The sequence below is a fragment of the Stegastes partitus genome, unplaced genomic scaffold, assembly GCF_000690725.1.
Source record: "Stegastes partitus isolate 25-593 unplaced genomic scaffold, Stegastes_partitus-1.0.2 Scaffold95, whole genome shotgun sequence".
NCBI lineage: Eukaryota > Metazoa > Chordata > Actinopteri > Pomacentridae > Stegastes > Stegastes partitus.
This window is the reverse complement of record NW_007577826.1, coordinates 740,770-753,349: the sequence shown is the minus strand read 5'-3', so window position 1 is coordinate 753,349 and position 12,580 is coordinate 740,770. Positions and strand designations below refer to the sequence as shown.

The following is a 12,580-nucleotide window of genomic DNA, read 5'->3' as shown; positions in this document are numbered from 1 at the left end:
ACTGACGTCGCGGTGCAGAGCAGTTTCACAGCAGTTGTCTTGCACCTTCTCTTCATTGTCACTTTCTTACATTAGACGAACAGCATCGACACCGACTACCAATTCATCATTAGTAGGAACCAAGTAGAAAAAACAATCAGGAAAAATGGATTAAAAAGAGCTTAATATTTTTCTTAGTGGATTTTTTAAAGCTAAATACTGAAGCACTTCTTTACTGTAAATTCAGTTTGTTTTCCTTGTATATTGTCATGTTTTAGTAAATTCAAGTTGAAGAGAGTGAAGACCCTATATCTGCATGCTAATTGGTTGATTTGCTGGGTCTGTCTACAACCATCTCTTACATAAAACAAAGACACTCACAAACACACCACATACACACTCATACACACTGCTGCAACATTTCAGCTCGACCACTGCGGAGATTTATTATTTACTTAGTGGTTTCACACGAAATAAAAACAACATTTGGCTGTATTCATACGTCATAAAGAAGTCACTTTCAATGAGGAGCTAGTTCACATTTTTTTCTGAGTGATTTTTAACTGCAATTTCTGTCCCTTTTTTGTTTTGCTTTTCCCGACACAATGGTCACAACAGATGATTAACCTTCACGTCAAAAACCAATTCAATCATAATATGAAACATTTTACGATTTCAAACTGCTGCTGTAACCAAGCACACTGACGGCTGCAGATGGCAGCAAAGAGTGATAGGAGTCATGTTTTCCATCTCCGTCGGTGTGAAACAAATTGGACTGTGGTTACTTACAAGTGTAGCTCACATTGTATCTTGTCAGTTTGTAAGCTGGTCACCAGTTCATCGAAGGCTTGCCAGGGTGGTGTTGTTTTTTTTTGTTTGTTTTTTTGTTTTGTAAAGTCAGGACAACGATCAAGCCTGGAAGCTTCATAATGAGTCGACACACTGCAGGCAACAAACAGCTACTGCCAAAACCATGTGAAGGCTTCCCTGTCGAAATGGTCTAAATATGAAAATAAGGTCCAACTGGCAAATTGGAGGTTTGAAATTGTTGGGAGGTGTGATGTATCATTTAAACGGGTCAAAGCTAGCAGTGGGTGAGAAGGCATCAGTATGATTTATGCCCTTGTTTGATCGTCCAGCAGTCCGTGAAACTCTCCACGAGGGTGGACGGCTGAGTCTGACAAACCAACCATCTGACAGTGGCTGAGAAAGGAGCTTTAGATGTAATTCTTCACCACTCATTCTTCAGTGTTGTGAGGATACTACAAAGTGAGTGCTGTTACTTCTTTTAATGCAATTTATCATATCTCTTCTCTATGACATATTGCAAGATCTTTTGCCCTGCTTTTTTGTGGCTGTTACATTTACTATGAAAGGTAAAACGCTTTCGCATTGTGGAGTTTAGATAACACTTTGAGCTTTTTCATTTATAACATAGACTACACAACAAAAGTGAATACAATCGTGTGCAATATTACCAGTGAAAAGGTTTAAAACTATCACCTCTCAACAATTACATTATTTCTAATCTGAACACTAAGGTATTTCTTCTCATGAAAAATTGAAAACAAGCAATTTAGATAAGCTTTTTTGAATATGCAGGCCCCAAAGTAGAAACTCAATACAACAAAAGTGAATATAACTGATTACTGAAAAGGCATTTGAGTAAATGTGTGGTTTCCAATTAGCTTGACCGCATGGATGTGGTTAGAAGCTTGGCAGAAAAGGAACCCAGCATGATTATGATCCAAAAAAAAAAATCACAAAAATGTTTAAAGCACTTGTCTGTTTTTCACAGATAGATTGGGCAGGTAGGTGCACTTTCTGTAGTGTCATTTTAGAAGGACAAATACTGCAGCTCTGATTAGTGGTACTATGGCTCGTTAATACCGAACAAACAGAACAAAGTAAAAACTATGACCTGAACAAGAGTGTAACCGGACTTGGGTCCAATAGAACTCCTTTACAGTATTTTATAGAGAAAGTACAGAAACATTACACCTTCAGTAACAACAGCCGAAAATAAATAGTCTGTGAAGAATAACAAAGTCTCTCATCAGAAATAAAGGTAGACATATTACGTATTGAAAAAATAAGGTTTAAATCTCAGTAATGAAAGGTGTAGTGGCTTTCAAATTTTACATAACAGCAAATTGCCTGGTGCTCATGTAGAAGTAATGCAATTACTGTAAGGGGATGCAATTCTGAATCATTTGACATTTCAGTGATATTGCACCGAGGTAACTTCACTTCTGTTGTATACTGTTAGTCGAGCTGTCCCATCTGTAGTATTTTCATACTAATCACTTGATTTTTCATTAAACATTAATAAGAACATTTTAACTTTTTAGTGACACTTTAGTGTAATCTGATTACAAGAAAGGAGTAGTTGATCTCAGGTGGTTGTACTGTGGAGTCCAGGGGTGTCCAACATTTTCCCAAAAGACAAAGGACTTCTTTTCAGAGTATGAATCAGACCGGTTACAGATGTCAGGGCGTAAAAACATTTTCTGTTATTTAAATGGACAGTAGGTAGAAACCTGTGGAATCTACACACTTAGGAAATGGAATTAATTGCCACTTGTAGACCTCTAACAATATGAGGAAACTTTACACTTTAACAAGACTTAAAAAAAGAAAACAACTTAAACACCCCCACCCTGTTATCTCACTGTTACCTATGGTGCTTTCTCCCCTCTTTTTCTGTATATACTTATTTTTACATAGTCTGTACAGTATCAATGTACATGTTATCTATGTGGACTGTGTATGTTAGTGAGTGAGCTGCACATCACACGCACACAACTCATCCCAGTCTCTTCACAAAAACCATGTTCATTTAGTCAGAGATTCAGTCTGAGACTGAGGGTTACCTGGACCTTTTAGGTGGAACAGTTTCTTCCAGGATGTTCTGAGTGTGTGGTTCTATGGAGCATTCACAATCAACCCTTCAGGTGTGTCACACAAAAACCAAAATTAATCAAACAAGTTTCACACTCATACGACAGCATGTTCAGTATGTGCACTAACATATTGAAAACCACACACCTGACCATACATCCACACATACACACACTCGTGCAATAACAAAAACACACACTGGAGCCTACAATACAATATCTCGAGAAGGCAATAAGGAAATCTCCTCAAATAAATATAAATAAATTAAATTATATAAAAAGAATGGGTTAAAAAACATAGAAATTCTGTTAAATATAGCAAAAATCTCAAATGAATACAATAAGCAACAGTACTTGCTCATAGACACAGACTGTATGGATGCAGGAGACATGTTGTAAACAATGAAAGGAAGACAGACGAGGACGCAGACAGCTAAACACATTCACAAATCATTAGTGAGCAGAAAGGCCTGTGGGGCTCAGTGGTGGTGGGCTGTTGCTCTGTGAGGATTGGACTGGGGCTATTTTAGAAAAGCAGTCATTTCTCCATCCCCTCCCAAGGAGCATGGGCATGCCGTGCTGTGTCTGAACACTATGTATGACAGGACCTTATTGGCAGTGCTGCTATCATCCCTCCTGCTGGATCTGTTGCTCATGAATGCAGGAAGCTGTGGTCGACAGCTAAAGTGACTGGACAGCACTAAATACTGTGGCATGACCAGATTTCTTCAAGATTACCAAATACCAAAGGGTGCACAACTGCAGTAGACCAGTTTGCATACAATTACAACCAAGGATAGGTGAGCCTCTGTCATGGAGCCAGGGCAAGAGTCAGTGGTTCAAGTCCTTTGTTAGCACCACTTCAGCCAGAATTTAGCATTTAGGATTAACAGTGTAGGCTTCAGCCTTCCTTCCTAAAGTAATTAGAACATGGACACCATTCTGTATAACACTAATCTGTACAGCATTTGACTGTACAGATTAGTAATGTGATACTTTAACTGTACTGTAATAACAGTCACTGTCCCACTTCCAAATAAAAATTGTACTTATGGACAAAGCCCCCGCTGTAGCTCTGTTTGATGCACTCGCCGGTTTGTCTGTTAGCTGGTCTGCTTTGAGCAGCAGCTCACAATCCACTGTCAAATCAGTCCTACCTTTAATTTACACATGTATAATGTCTCCAAAAAGCCAATCAGAAAAAAAAAACATAACTACTATTGCTGCCTACAGCAGGCAAGAAAGATAAATGACTTTTATATTAGGCTGAAACAGACGTTTATGAGTTATTAAAACATTCTAAGACTCATTTTGAGGGAATTAAATGCTAGACCTTTCAGGATGTGCAGACGCCAGTGGTCCTCTGTTGCTGTGCCTATACCCTCACATAGCCACTCCTGTCTCCTGCACCTCATTATCATTCAGCCATAGGGGAAAAAAAGCTCAGGATTTTTTTGTGTTTTCTTCAAACCTGCACATTCCAAATTCTCTGCCAAAGCGGTCATTTTCAGTATGTAGGTTGTTGTTTACTGTAGCAAAGAGGATTTCAAAAATAGCACTACGTAGAAATGCAAGGCTTTTACACAAAGTCTACATCTGGTGAGTGGAAAAGTAACTATGAGCCCATCAAAAAGGAAATGCTGCCCTGAAGAAAAAGCTCAACTCATAGAGATTTAGTGTCCATGTTCTCCTCACCTCACGGCTAAGCAGCCAATAGAGCCGTCACCTTATCACTGTCTTACTTTATGGCTGTTTGAAGTTTGCTGGCAGACAGCATGTCACTAACAGAATGATGTCATGTTTTTCTGTCCATTTGAGACAGCAGAAGTTTGCCATCTTGAGGCAGACCCACGAATGGAGCAGTAAAGATCATCTGCATTGAGTTCTCAGCTCCTACCAAGTTGTGGCAGTTTAAAACATTTTGCTGGCTACAGCTTCTCTTTTTAGTTTGGCATGTGGGGTATAAACCGAGCACTGTCAGTCTGATCTAGTAATGCATTGATGGAATGGTACAGGCTTTATATCTTGTGAAAATCTGGTGCCAACCCCTGTGGAGGCATTGATTAGCCTGTGAATGTGTGAGAGACTTCTGTTCTACATGCACTATTTTCACTTATCTCAGTGGTAACTGTTTCTTTGCATTAGAAGGTTTTGTACACTGCAAAAAGTGGAATCCTAAAGAAAGACTGTATTTCCAGTGTATGCATGTGCTGTGTATATGCGTGTGGCAGTGCATGTGTGTCTAAGCAGGGGAAAACAAATAGAAAAAAACATTTTATATAAAACAGATAAGTTGGAATTAAAACAAGAGGAGGTCTGAACTTGTAGTGTGCCAGTGAAACTAATGTATGAATCCAATGAAATGATGAGATCCCTGCTAATTCCTTCATACCATATGTGTATACTGTATTAATGCATGTGAAGGCACACACAGTACTGTTATCATGTTAAACCTTTGTGACTCTAGTATTGGTGTTTTTCTTATGTAAATGTCAGCTTATGGACTTCATTTACAGAAATAGAAAAACAGCTGGTTCAACTGCAGAGTGGATGAACTCAAATCAAGGCAGTTTTTGTTACTTCTAGTAAAGTAAACATGTTTGAGATGCAAGGGTTTCATCCAGCAGCAACGATGTGTATGTGTGATGTTCCTGTGCTGAGGGAGTGTGCAGGGCCTGTGATGGCTAAAGGGAGTGCAGTGGAGGCTGGGGCTGAAGTGAGTGTGTGTGGAGGGGGCTATAGGATTCCATCCATGAAGCTTGTGTCCAGCCGCTGGATGAGCACACGGATGAAGGACATCTCCTTGCGGGTGTTTTCAAAGATCACCCTGGGGTCATCAGACTGGCAGCGCAGACAGTTTGGAGCCATGACCATTGCCAGGTTGTTCACATCCATCTTGGTGATGGCCACATTGGCGGGTTGGGCAAATACCTACACACACACACACACACACAACCACACACACACACACACACAGAATTCTTACAGATTCTGGTACTGTTACAGTGCTGATGTGCCGTCATGTTGACGTTGTGAGCGTTGTGTGGCCGAGCTGTGGCTGGCTGAGAGCTCCAGAACACCAGCTGCCATCTTCTCAGCTGGAGATTGTTCTCCGCCTCCCAACCTGTCTGACTGGTCCACCACCCGGTTCTCTCCATCTTCCCCTTTTTCAAAATGTATTTATTTATTTAAAATATTATTTTTTGTGGCCTTTCAGCTTTGTTAGATAGGCAAGTGGAGAGAGGAAGACAGGAAAGTAGGGAGAAGAACCTGCAGCAAATGGCTGTGGGTCTGATTTGAACCCATGCGTTGGGACTATATGTGTTCCCCCGTTTATGGGTCGGCAACTCCACCTGTTGAGCCACCGGGGCGCCCTCTCCACCTTCCTCTCATCAGTTGCACGGTCATCACAGCTGAAGTATAAATCCTCAACCAAACTCTCAGTCAGGCGGCTGGGATTCAGAGTGAACAGTTGGCTCTGCTGCCTCTTGCCTTTGTGTTAAAATATAGCTTTTGTTGGCAACCTGCCAGCTCAGTGTGGACGTTACCTTGTCTTGATGAAGACTGTAACTCTAGTTAGCAGCTGCTCAACTTTGTGAAGCAGTTACTCTTTGTCTCTTGTTGGTGTGTGTTCTGAGGCACTCGTTTTTTAAGCTTCTGTTGTGAGCTGTGGGTGTTGCTATTGTGTTTAGGTTTGTCTAAGGAGTTTAGTTGTTTTGTTGTATTTAGCTAGCGATTGTAACTCTGTTAGCCTTCGTTTGGTTTTATTTGGTTCGTTGACTTTAGCAACACCCACTAGCATTTTTTTTTCTGTCATCACAGGTTTGTTTTTTGTGGGTTAAGATTTTCACTAATTACACTTGGTTGTTGTTGCATCTGGCTGACCCTGGAAGCTGGTTTGTACAGGTACAAATGGCTATCTCTGGTGAGTTGTTTTTACATGGTACGTGTAGAATAGGTGATTTATCACCACAGATTTAGGCCTAGACTTAGTTAATTTTCCTGACCAAACTGCATGTCATACATAATTTGTTCACAGCGTATGGAAAATGCAAGTTAAAAGTCATTGTTTCTGTTTTTACATTTCTTGTTTATTTAAAAATGTGTAATTTTTTTTTTTTATCTTTTCACACTTAAGATGCCTTTTGTCAGTGTCATGAACACAGGTCTCACTGAGCCTGTGTTAGTAATACAGCGCTTTAGTACCTGGCTTCAGGATTTACTCTAGGGTGGTTATCTGTGTGTTTGTGAATGTTACCTGTAGGAAGCGGATGAGGTAGCAGAGCACCAGTTTGTTGATGTGTGGCAGGCCCAGCACCACATTGACAGCTGCCTCTGGGTTGTCATAGTGATTGATACACTCCTCATAAAACTCGTGAGGGATCAGTGGCTCCTCCAGTTCCCTGTACCAGAGCTTCAGCAGAGATGCTGGGGACACGCAGGATGACAAATCAAGGACACTTCCACGAAAGCACATTTAAAACCTAACTGAGAATTAAATGAGGTCATCTGAACATCTGATATTGTGTGTTCTGTGTACTGTGTGTTCATCTTTTTTGGGTCACAGAGACTTGTGTTCAGTATGTTCAGTGTGTGTGTGTGTGTGTGTGTGTGTGTGTGTGTGTGTGTGTGTGTGTGTGTGTCTACCTGGGATGTGCGGGTCTTCCAGTCCTGTGGGGATTTTCCATTGATCTACTTGCAGCTTGAGGGCATTGACTTCATCTATGTCTCCTGGTACCCTGGACGCCAAAGGAGACATGGTGGTTACACATCAGTCCCTCGTACTTCCACCTCATTCGTGTCTTCACTGTCTTAAGACCTGGTTTCTATGTGGTTGTTGTGTATAAACCAAAAATCCTACCATCCAGTGCCATCAGACAGTTGGTACAGCAGCGACAGAGCCAGGACCAGTAGGCTGTGCAGCACACTGCTGGATGGCAGGTGGTGTGTGAGTATTTGCATTCCGCAACACACTGCTCAATATAAATACACACAGTCCCACACCACCTGCTATACACAGCCATGCTCACAAAAGCACAAATACATACGGAACAGTTAGTATTTCAAGGTCACTATATACCAATCAGCCACAACACTAAAGCCACTGACATCAGGAGCATCCTGTCTCAGACTGATGCTGAGAAACTAGTCCATGCATTTTCTAACGTCTAGACTGGACTTTTTAAATTCCTAATTATCAGAATGTCCCAATAACTCTCTTAAAAACCTCCAGCTGATCCAAAATTCTGTAGCCAGAGTTCTGACAAGAACTAGTAATAGAGATAGTATTTCTCCTTTATCAGCTTCTCTTCATTGGCTCCCTGTAAAATCCAGGATAGAATTTAAAATTCTGCTTCTGACATATAAAAGTCTCAATGACCAGCTCCCATCTCATTTCAAAGACCTTATTGTATCATACCATCCTAGCAGAGTCCTTTGCTCTCAGACTGCAGGTCTAACTGTGGTTCCCAGAGTTTCCAGAAGTAGAATGGGAGGCAGAGCCTTCAGTTATCAGCTCCTCTGTTGTGGAATCAGCTCCTGGTTTGGGTTCACATACCAGAGGATGCCCCAGAGGTCCACTGTCCATGCTCTAAATATACGCAAGATTAGGTAGGGGGTTGCAATGTTGTGGTTGATCCATGTATATATGTAGATCTGGATCACTTCAAACCATTCACTCACTCCTCTAATACTTTATCTCAGAGGTCACTTTAACTTACTGTTAGATTCTGTGCTATCTCGTCTGAAACAGCACTCATGTTCTCATGTATTTATCATGTCCTACAGGGAAGTATTTCCATCCATCCATTATCTATACACCGCTTAATCCTCATTAGGGTCGCGGGGGGGCTGGAGTCTATCCTAACCGACTTAGGGCAAAGGCAGGGGACACCCTGGACAGGGGGAAGTATTTAATAAAGTGTATTTATTGTTAGTTTCCTGTTTTTAATTTGTGTATTGATAATTTTATCATCATGTATCTCAATTAGGGCTGCAAGGTGGCTCGGTGGTTAGCACCGTTACCTTGCAGCAAGAAGGTTGATGGATCGCGTCCAGGTGAGGACACCGGGATCTTTCTGCGTGGAGTTTGCATGTTCTCCCCGTGTAACTCCAGGTTCTCTGGCTTCCTGCCACACAGTCCAAAAACATATTGAGGTTAACTGGTGATTCTAAATTGTCCATGGTTGTCTGTCTCTAAGTGTGGCCCTGCTATAGACTGGTGACCTGTCCAGGGTGTCCCCTGCCTTCGCCCTAAGTCAGCTGGGATAGGCTCCAGCCCCCCCGCGACCCTAGTGATGATTAAGCGGTGTATAGATAATGGATGCATGGATGGATGGATGGATGGATGTATCTCAAATAAAGTACAGCCGTGGCTCAGGTGGAAGAGCGGTTGTCCTCTGATCGCAAGGTTGGTGGTTCGATCCCCCGCCCCTCCACAGTCAAAGTGTCCTTGGCCAAGACACTGAACCTGAAGTTGCTCCCAATGGCAGGCAGCAACATTGGTGTATGAATGGGGGAATGAGAAAACACTGTAAAGCACTTTCAGTACCTCTAAGGTAGAAAGGCGTTATGCAAGTGCAGAACATTTAATGTGTGGCTGATACTTTTGGACTGATGCTTTAGATCCTGGGGTCAATGTCCATAAAGAAGCTGTAGTTAAATGTTTATGTCATTTTGGATTTCTTTTCACTGTGCAATCGTCTCCCGTCTGCTCTCTTCTCTTACTCACCTAAAGATGCCCTCTGTCTGGTCCCCATTGAGACCCAGAACCTCTTCAGAAAGGCGAGTCTGCACCCAGGGCAGCTGGCGGTCTGGATACCGCTCCTTCTGCAGGACCATCACTTCCTCCAGGGAGGAGCCAAACATGGATGGACTGAAGATGGCATTTCTGGCATGCTTGATCTCTTCTATGCAGGGCTTCTGCAGGCCCTGAACACCCCCCCCCCACACACACACACACACACAAAAACACAAACACACACACACACGCACGCGCGCGCGCACACACACACACACACACATAGAGGACTTAATGTTAGTACAACAGGGCGGATGAAGGGCAGCTTGACTACTTGAAGAATGTGGGTCAGAAAGCAGTAGGAGGAGAAGGCAGTCAGATTTTTGGATGTCAGTGAAAAACATATTTGTCCACCTACAGACTGCACAGCTCATTAAAGTGCTGCTGAAGGTGAGCAGGTTAACACCAGTCAAACTCTGTGGAGTCCTAAAAGTGACAAATCATCTCTGTTAAGGACCTGCTGAGAATCTGGCACTACATGCTACACAGGCTCTGAGCCAAGCTGCTGCCTGCCAGCACACACACACACACACACACACATACACGCACACATACAAATACAAACACACACACACAGACTACTCAATAGCAATACACTCATGCAAGAATGCAATGCCAGAGCCACAGAGCCCTGGTCTCACCACGCCCACTCTGCTGGTGTCAGACCTCCATGAGAGCTGGAACCAGCTTCAGGAGCTGAGGATGCACCCATTCAGCTACATCACCACTGTGAGGTGTCACAGTCCTTGTGGAGAGGACTGAGGTCAGAGCTCCATGCAGATCACTCACATCAACACAAAACATTTCTTTTCGGGGGGGGGGGGGGCTGGAGCCTATCCCAGCCGACTTAGGGCGAAGGCAGGGGGCACCCTGGACAGGTCGCCAGTCTATCACAGGGCCACACTTAGAGACAGACAACCAAGCACACTCAGATTCACACCTACGGACAATTTAGAATCACCAATTAACCTCAACATGCTTTTGGACTGTGTGGGAGGAAGCCGGAGAAGAGAACCCACACTGCACGGGGAGAACATGCAAAAAGAAAGATTCCGGTGCCCCCACCGGGACACGAACCGGCAACCTTCTTGCTGCGAGGCAACAGTGCTAACCAACTGCTCCACCTTGCAGCCCTTGTAGTAAACATACTATATTATATTTTCATATTGACGCGTCACATAAATTTGTAGGTCTACATGTGACAATGCCACACCTCTGGGAACTTAAAATCAATACTTGGACCTATGAGAGCATCTCCCCCTTTTAAAGGAAATGTTTGGTGATATTTCCAAAACCAAGCCTAAACCAACAAGGAATGCATCCCACTAACATATACTGTTTGTGTATACGTACCCTGATTTAGCTTACACTTCTGTGCTGTCAAGGTCCATTCTAGTCAAAAAACTATCTCAAACACATTAGTGATGTCCACTGTTGCACTGGGTGACATGTTCTTTCATAACCATGAATACACACAGTGTAGTTGAACTTGACCCAGTCCAACACTGTTTCTTCTAGAAATACTACCTAAGTAGAACCAATGGGCTTTAGGCTATGCTTTTGTTAACAACAACAAAATATGGATTAACAGATATGTGTTTTAAAGAGCCCTCCAGTGATTTTTATTTTGCTTATGTAGTGTTTTTTATATGCTGAAAGACCATGAGAAAATAAGCATTCAACACCACAGTGTACTTCCACCTTTACGTTGCAGATCCAGACTACCAGGTCTTTATAAGTAACAAACCTATGGAACCAATTATGTCACTTTGTAGTTCTGGGCTTTCTGTACCATTCTTCTTCTTCAGAATCATGTTCCAGTCAAACACGTGTGGCTGAATTGCTGCATATTATAACATACCATTGAGTAGTATCGTTTTACAGTGATTGAATGGAGATGTAGGTGAGCTGGTGTGCTGAGCTGCTGAGTAAGGATAGAATGGTTCACTGAAGAGCAGAGAACTTCAAAGAACTGCACCATTTCGATGACGCAAAAGCGTGTAGTTACATTAACACAATTTAGGGCAGAAAGGTAATTTTCACAGAAAAAAAACCAAACACTTCTAAATATTCAACTTTAATGCATAGAAGTGAGTGTTTAGGGGTTTAATCAAGGACCAGAGAGGGACTCTTTGAAATGTCACATGACAAGAAGCAACAAGCTAAAGACAGAAACTAAGTTGCTTACCTTCTTGGCTCCAGTCAGAGCAGCTTTTGTCAGTTTCCTGTAGCAGTATTTAGCGTAGCTGCTAATGGCCACACCTTGCGTAACAGAAGAAGACAATATAGTCACAACATAGGAGGACTTCCCATTTGATCATTTTAGCATACATTGAAGACCAGGCAAAGCTTTTGGCACATTAGATGTTTAGTTTCTCATCCAACACAAAATAGCATCAGGTATTGTCACAAACTTATTTGTTAGCGTGACATCAATCGAAAACATTCAGCCAGAGTCTGTAGAAGTCATGATCCCATAAGCCTGATATCTACGTCATAAAGTTGGTCTGGATTACATTAAAAGACAGAAAACCGTGAGACAGAAGATATACAGAGGAACCCAGGCAAGTTCTCCAACATGTTAAACAACCTACCAGTTACCTTGAGTTGACCTCACCTTGTTTTAATTACCTATTAGATAAAAACTACTCACAAAATCAACATTTTTGAAAGCATCTTCAGTTTACTTTTAGTGCCTCAAACCTTTGCATAATACTGTGTATAGCGATGAAACAGAAAAAAGCATGCAGGAAGTTGAAATAGTTAAGAGTTAACATAGACAGGGTTACAGGTGAGGAGTTGAACAGTGCAGTCGCTGAGCAAATCTGGATATTATTGAAATTCACAAAGTAGTTTGGAAATATTTATAGTAGATTACCATTTAAAGCCCCCTCCCCCTGAC

General features: G+C 42.2%; 1 protein-coding gene across 1 annotated transcript in view; it reads right to left on the bottom strand.

Annotated features, from left to right (window-relative positions):
• Nucleotides 1-5,518: 5,518 nt before the first annotated feature.
• Nucleotides 5,519-12,580, bottom strand: part of arhgap39 (Rho GTPase activating protein 39) — a 113,605-nt gene continuing 106,543 nt past the window's right edge. The window contains exons 7-11 of the mRNA XM_008277324.1: nt 11,867-11,940; nt 9,610-9,809; nt 7,527-7,618; nt 7,138-7,307; nt 5,519-5,810 (exon numbers count right to left, since the gene is read on the bottom strand). Of these exons, the coding sequence (XP_008275546.1) occupies nt 5,616-5,810; nt 7,138-7,307; nt 7,527-7,618; nt 9,610-9,809; nt 11,867-11,940 (731 nt within the window). The 3' untranslated portion in view covers nt 5,519-5,615. The remainder of the gene's footprint in view (nt 5,811-7,137; nt 7,308-7,526; nt 7,619-9,609; nt 9,810-11,866; nt 11,941-12,580) is intronic.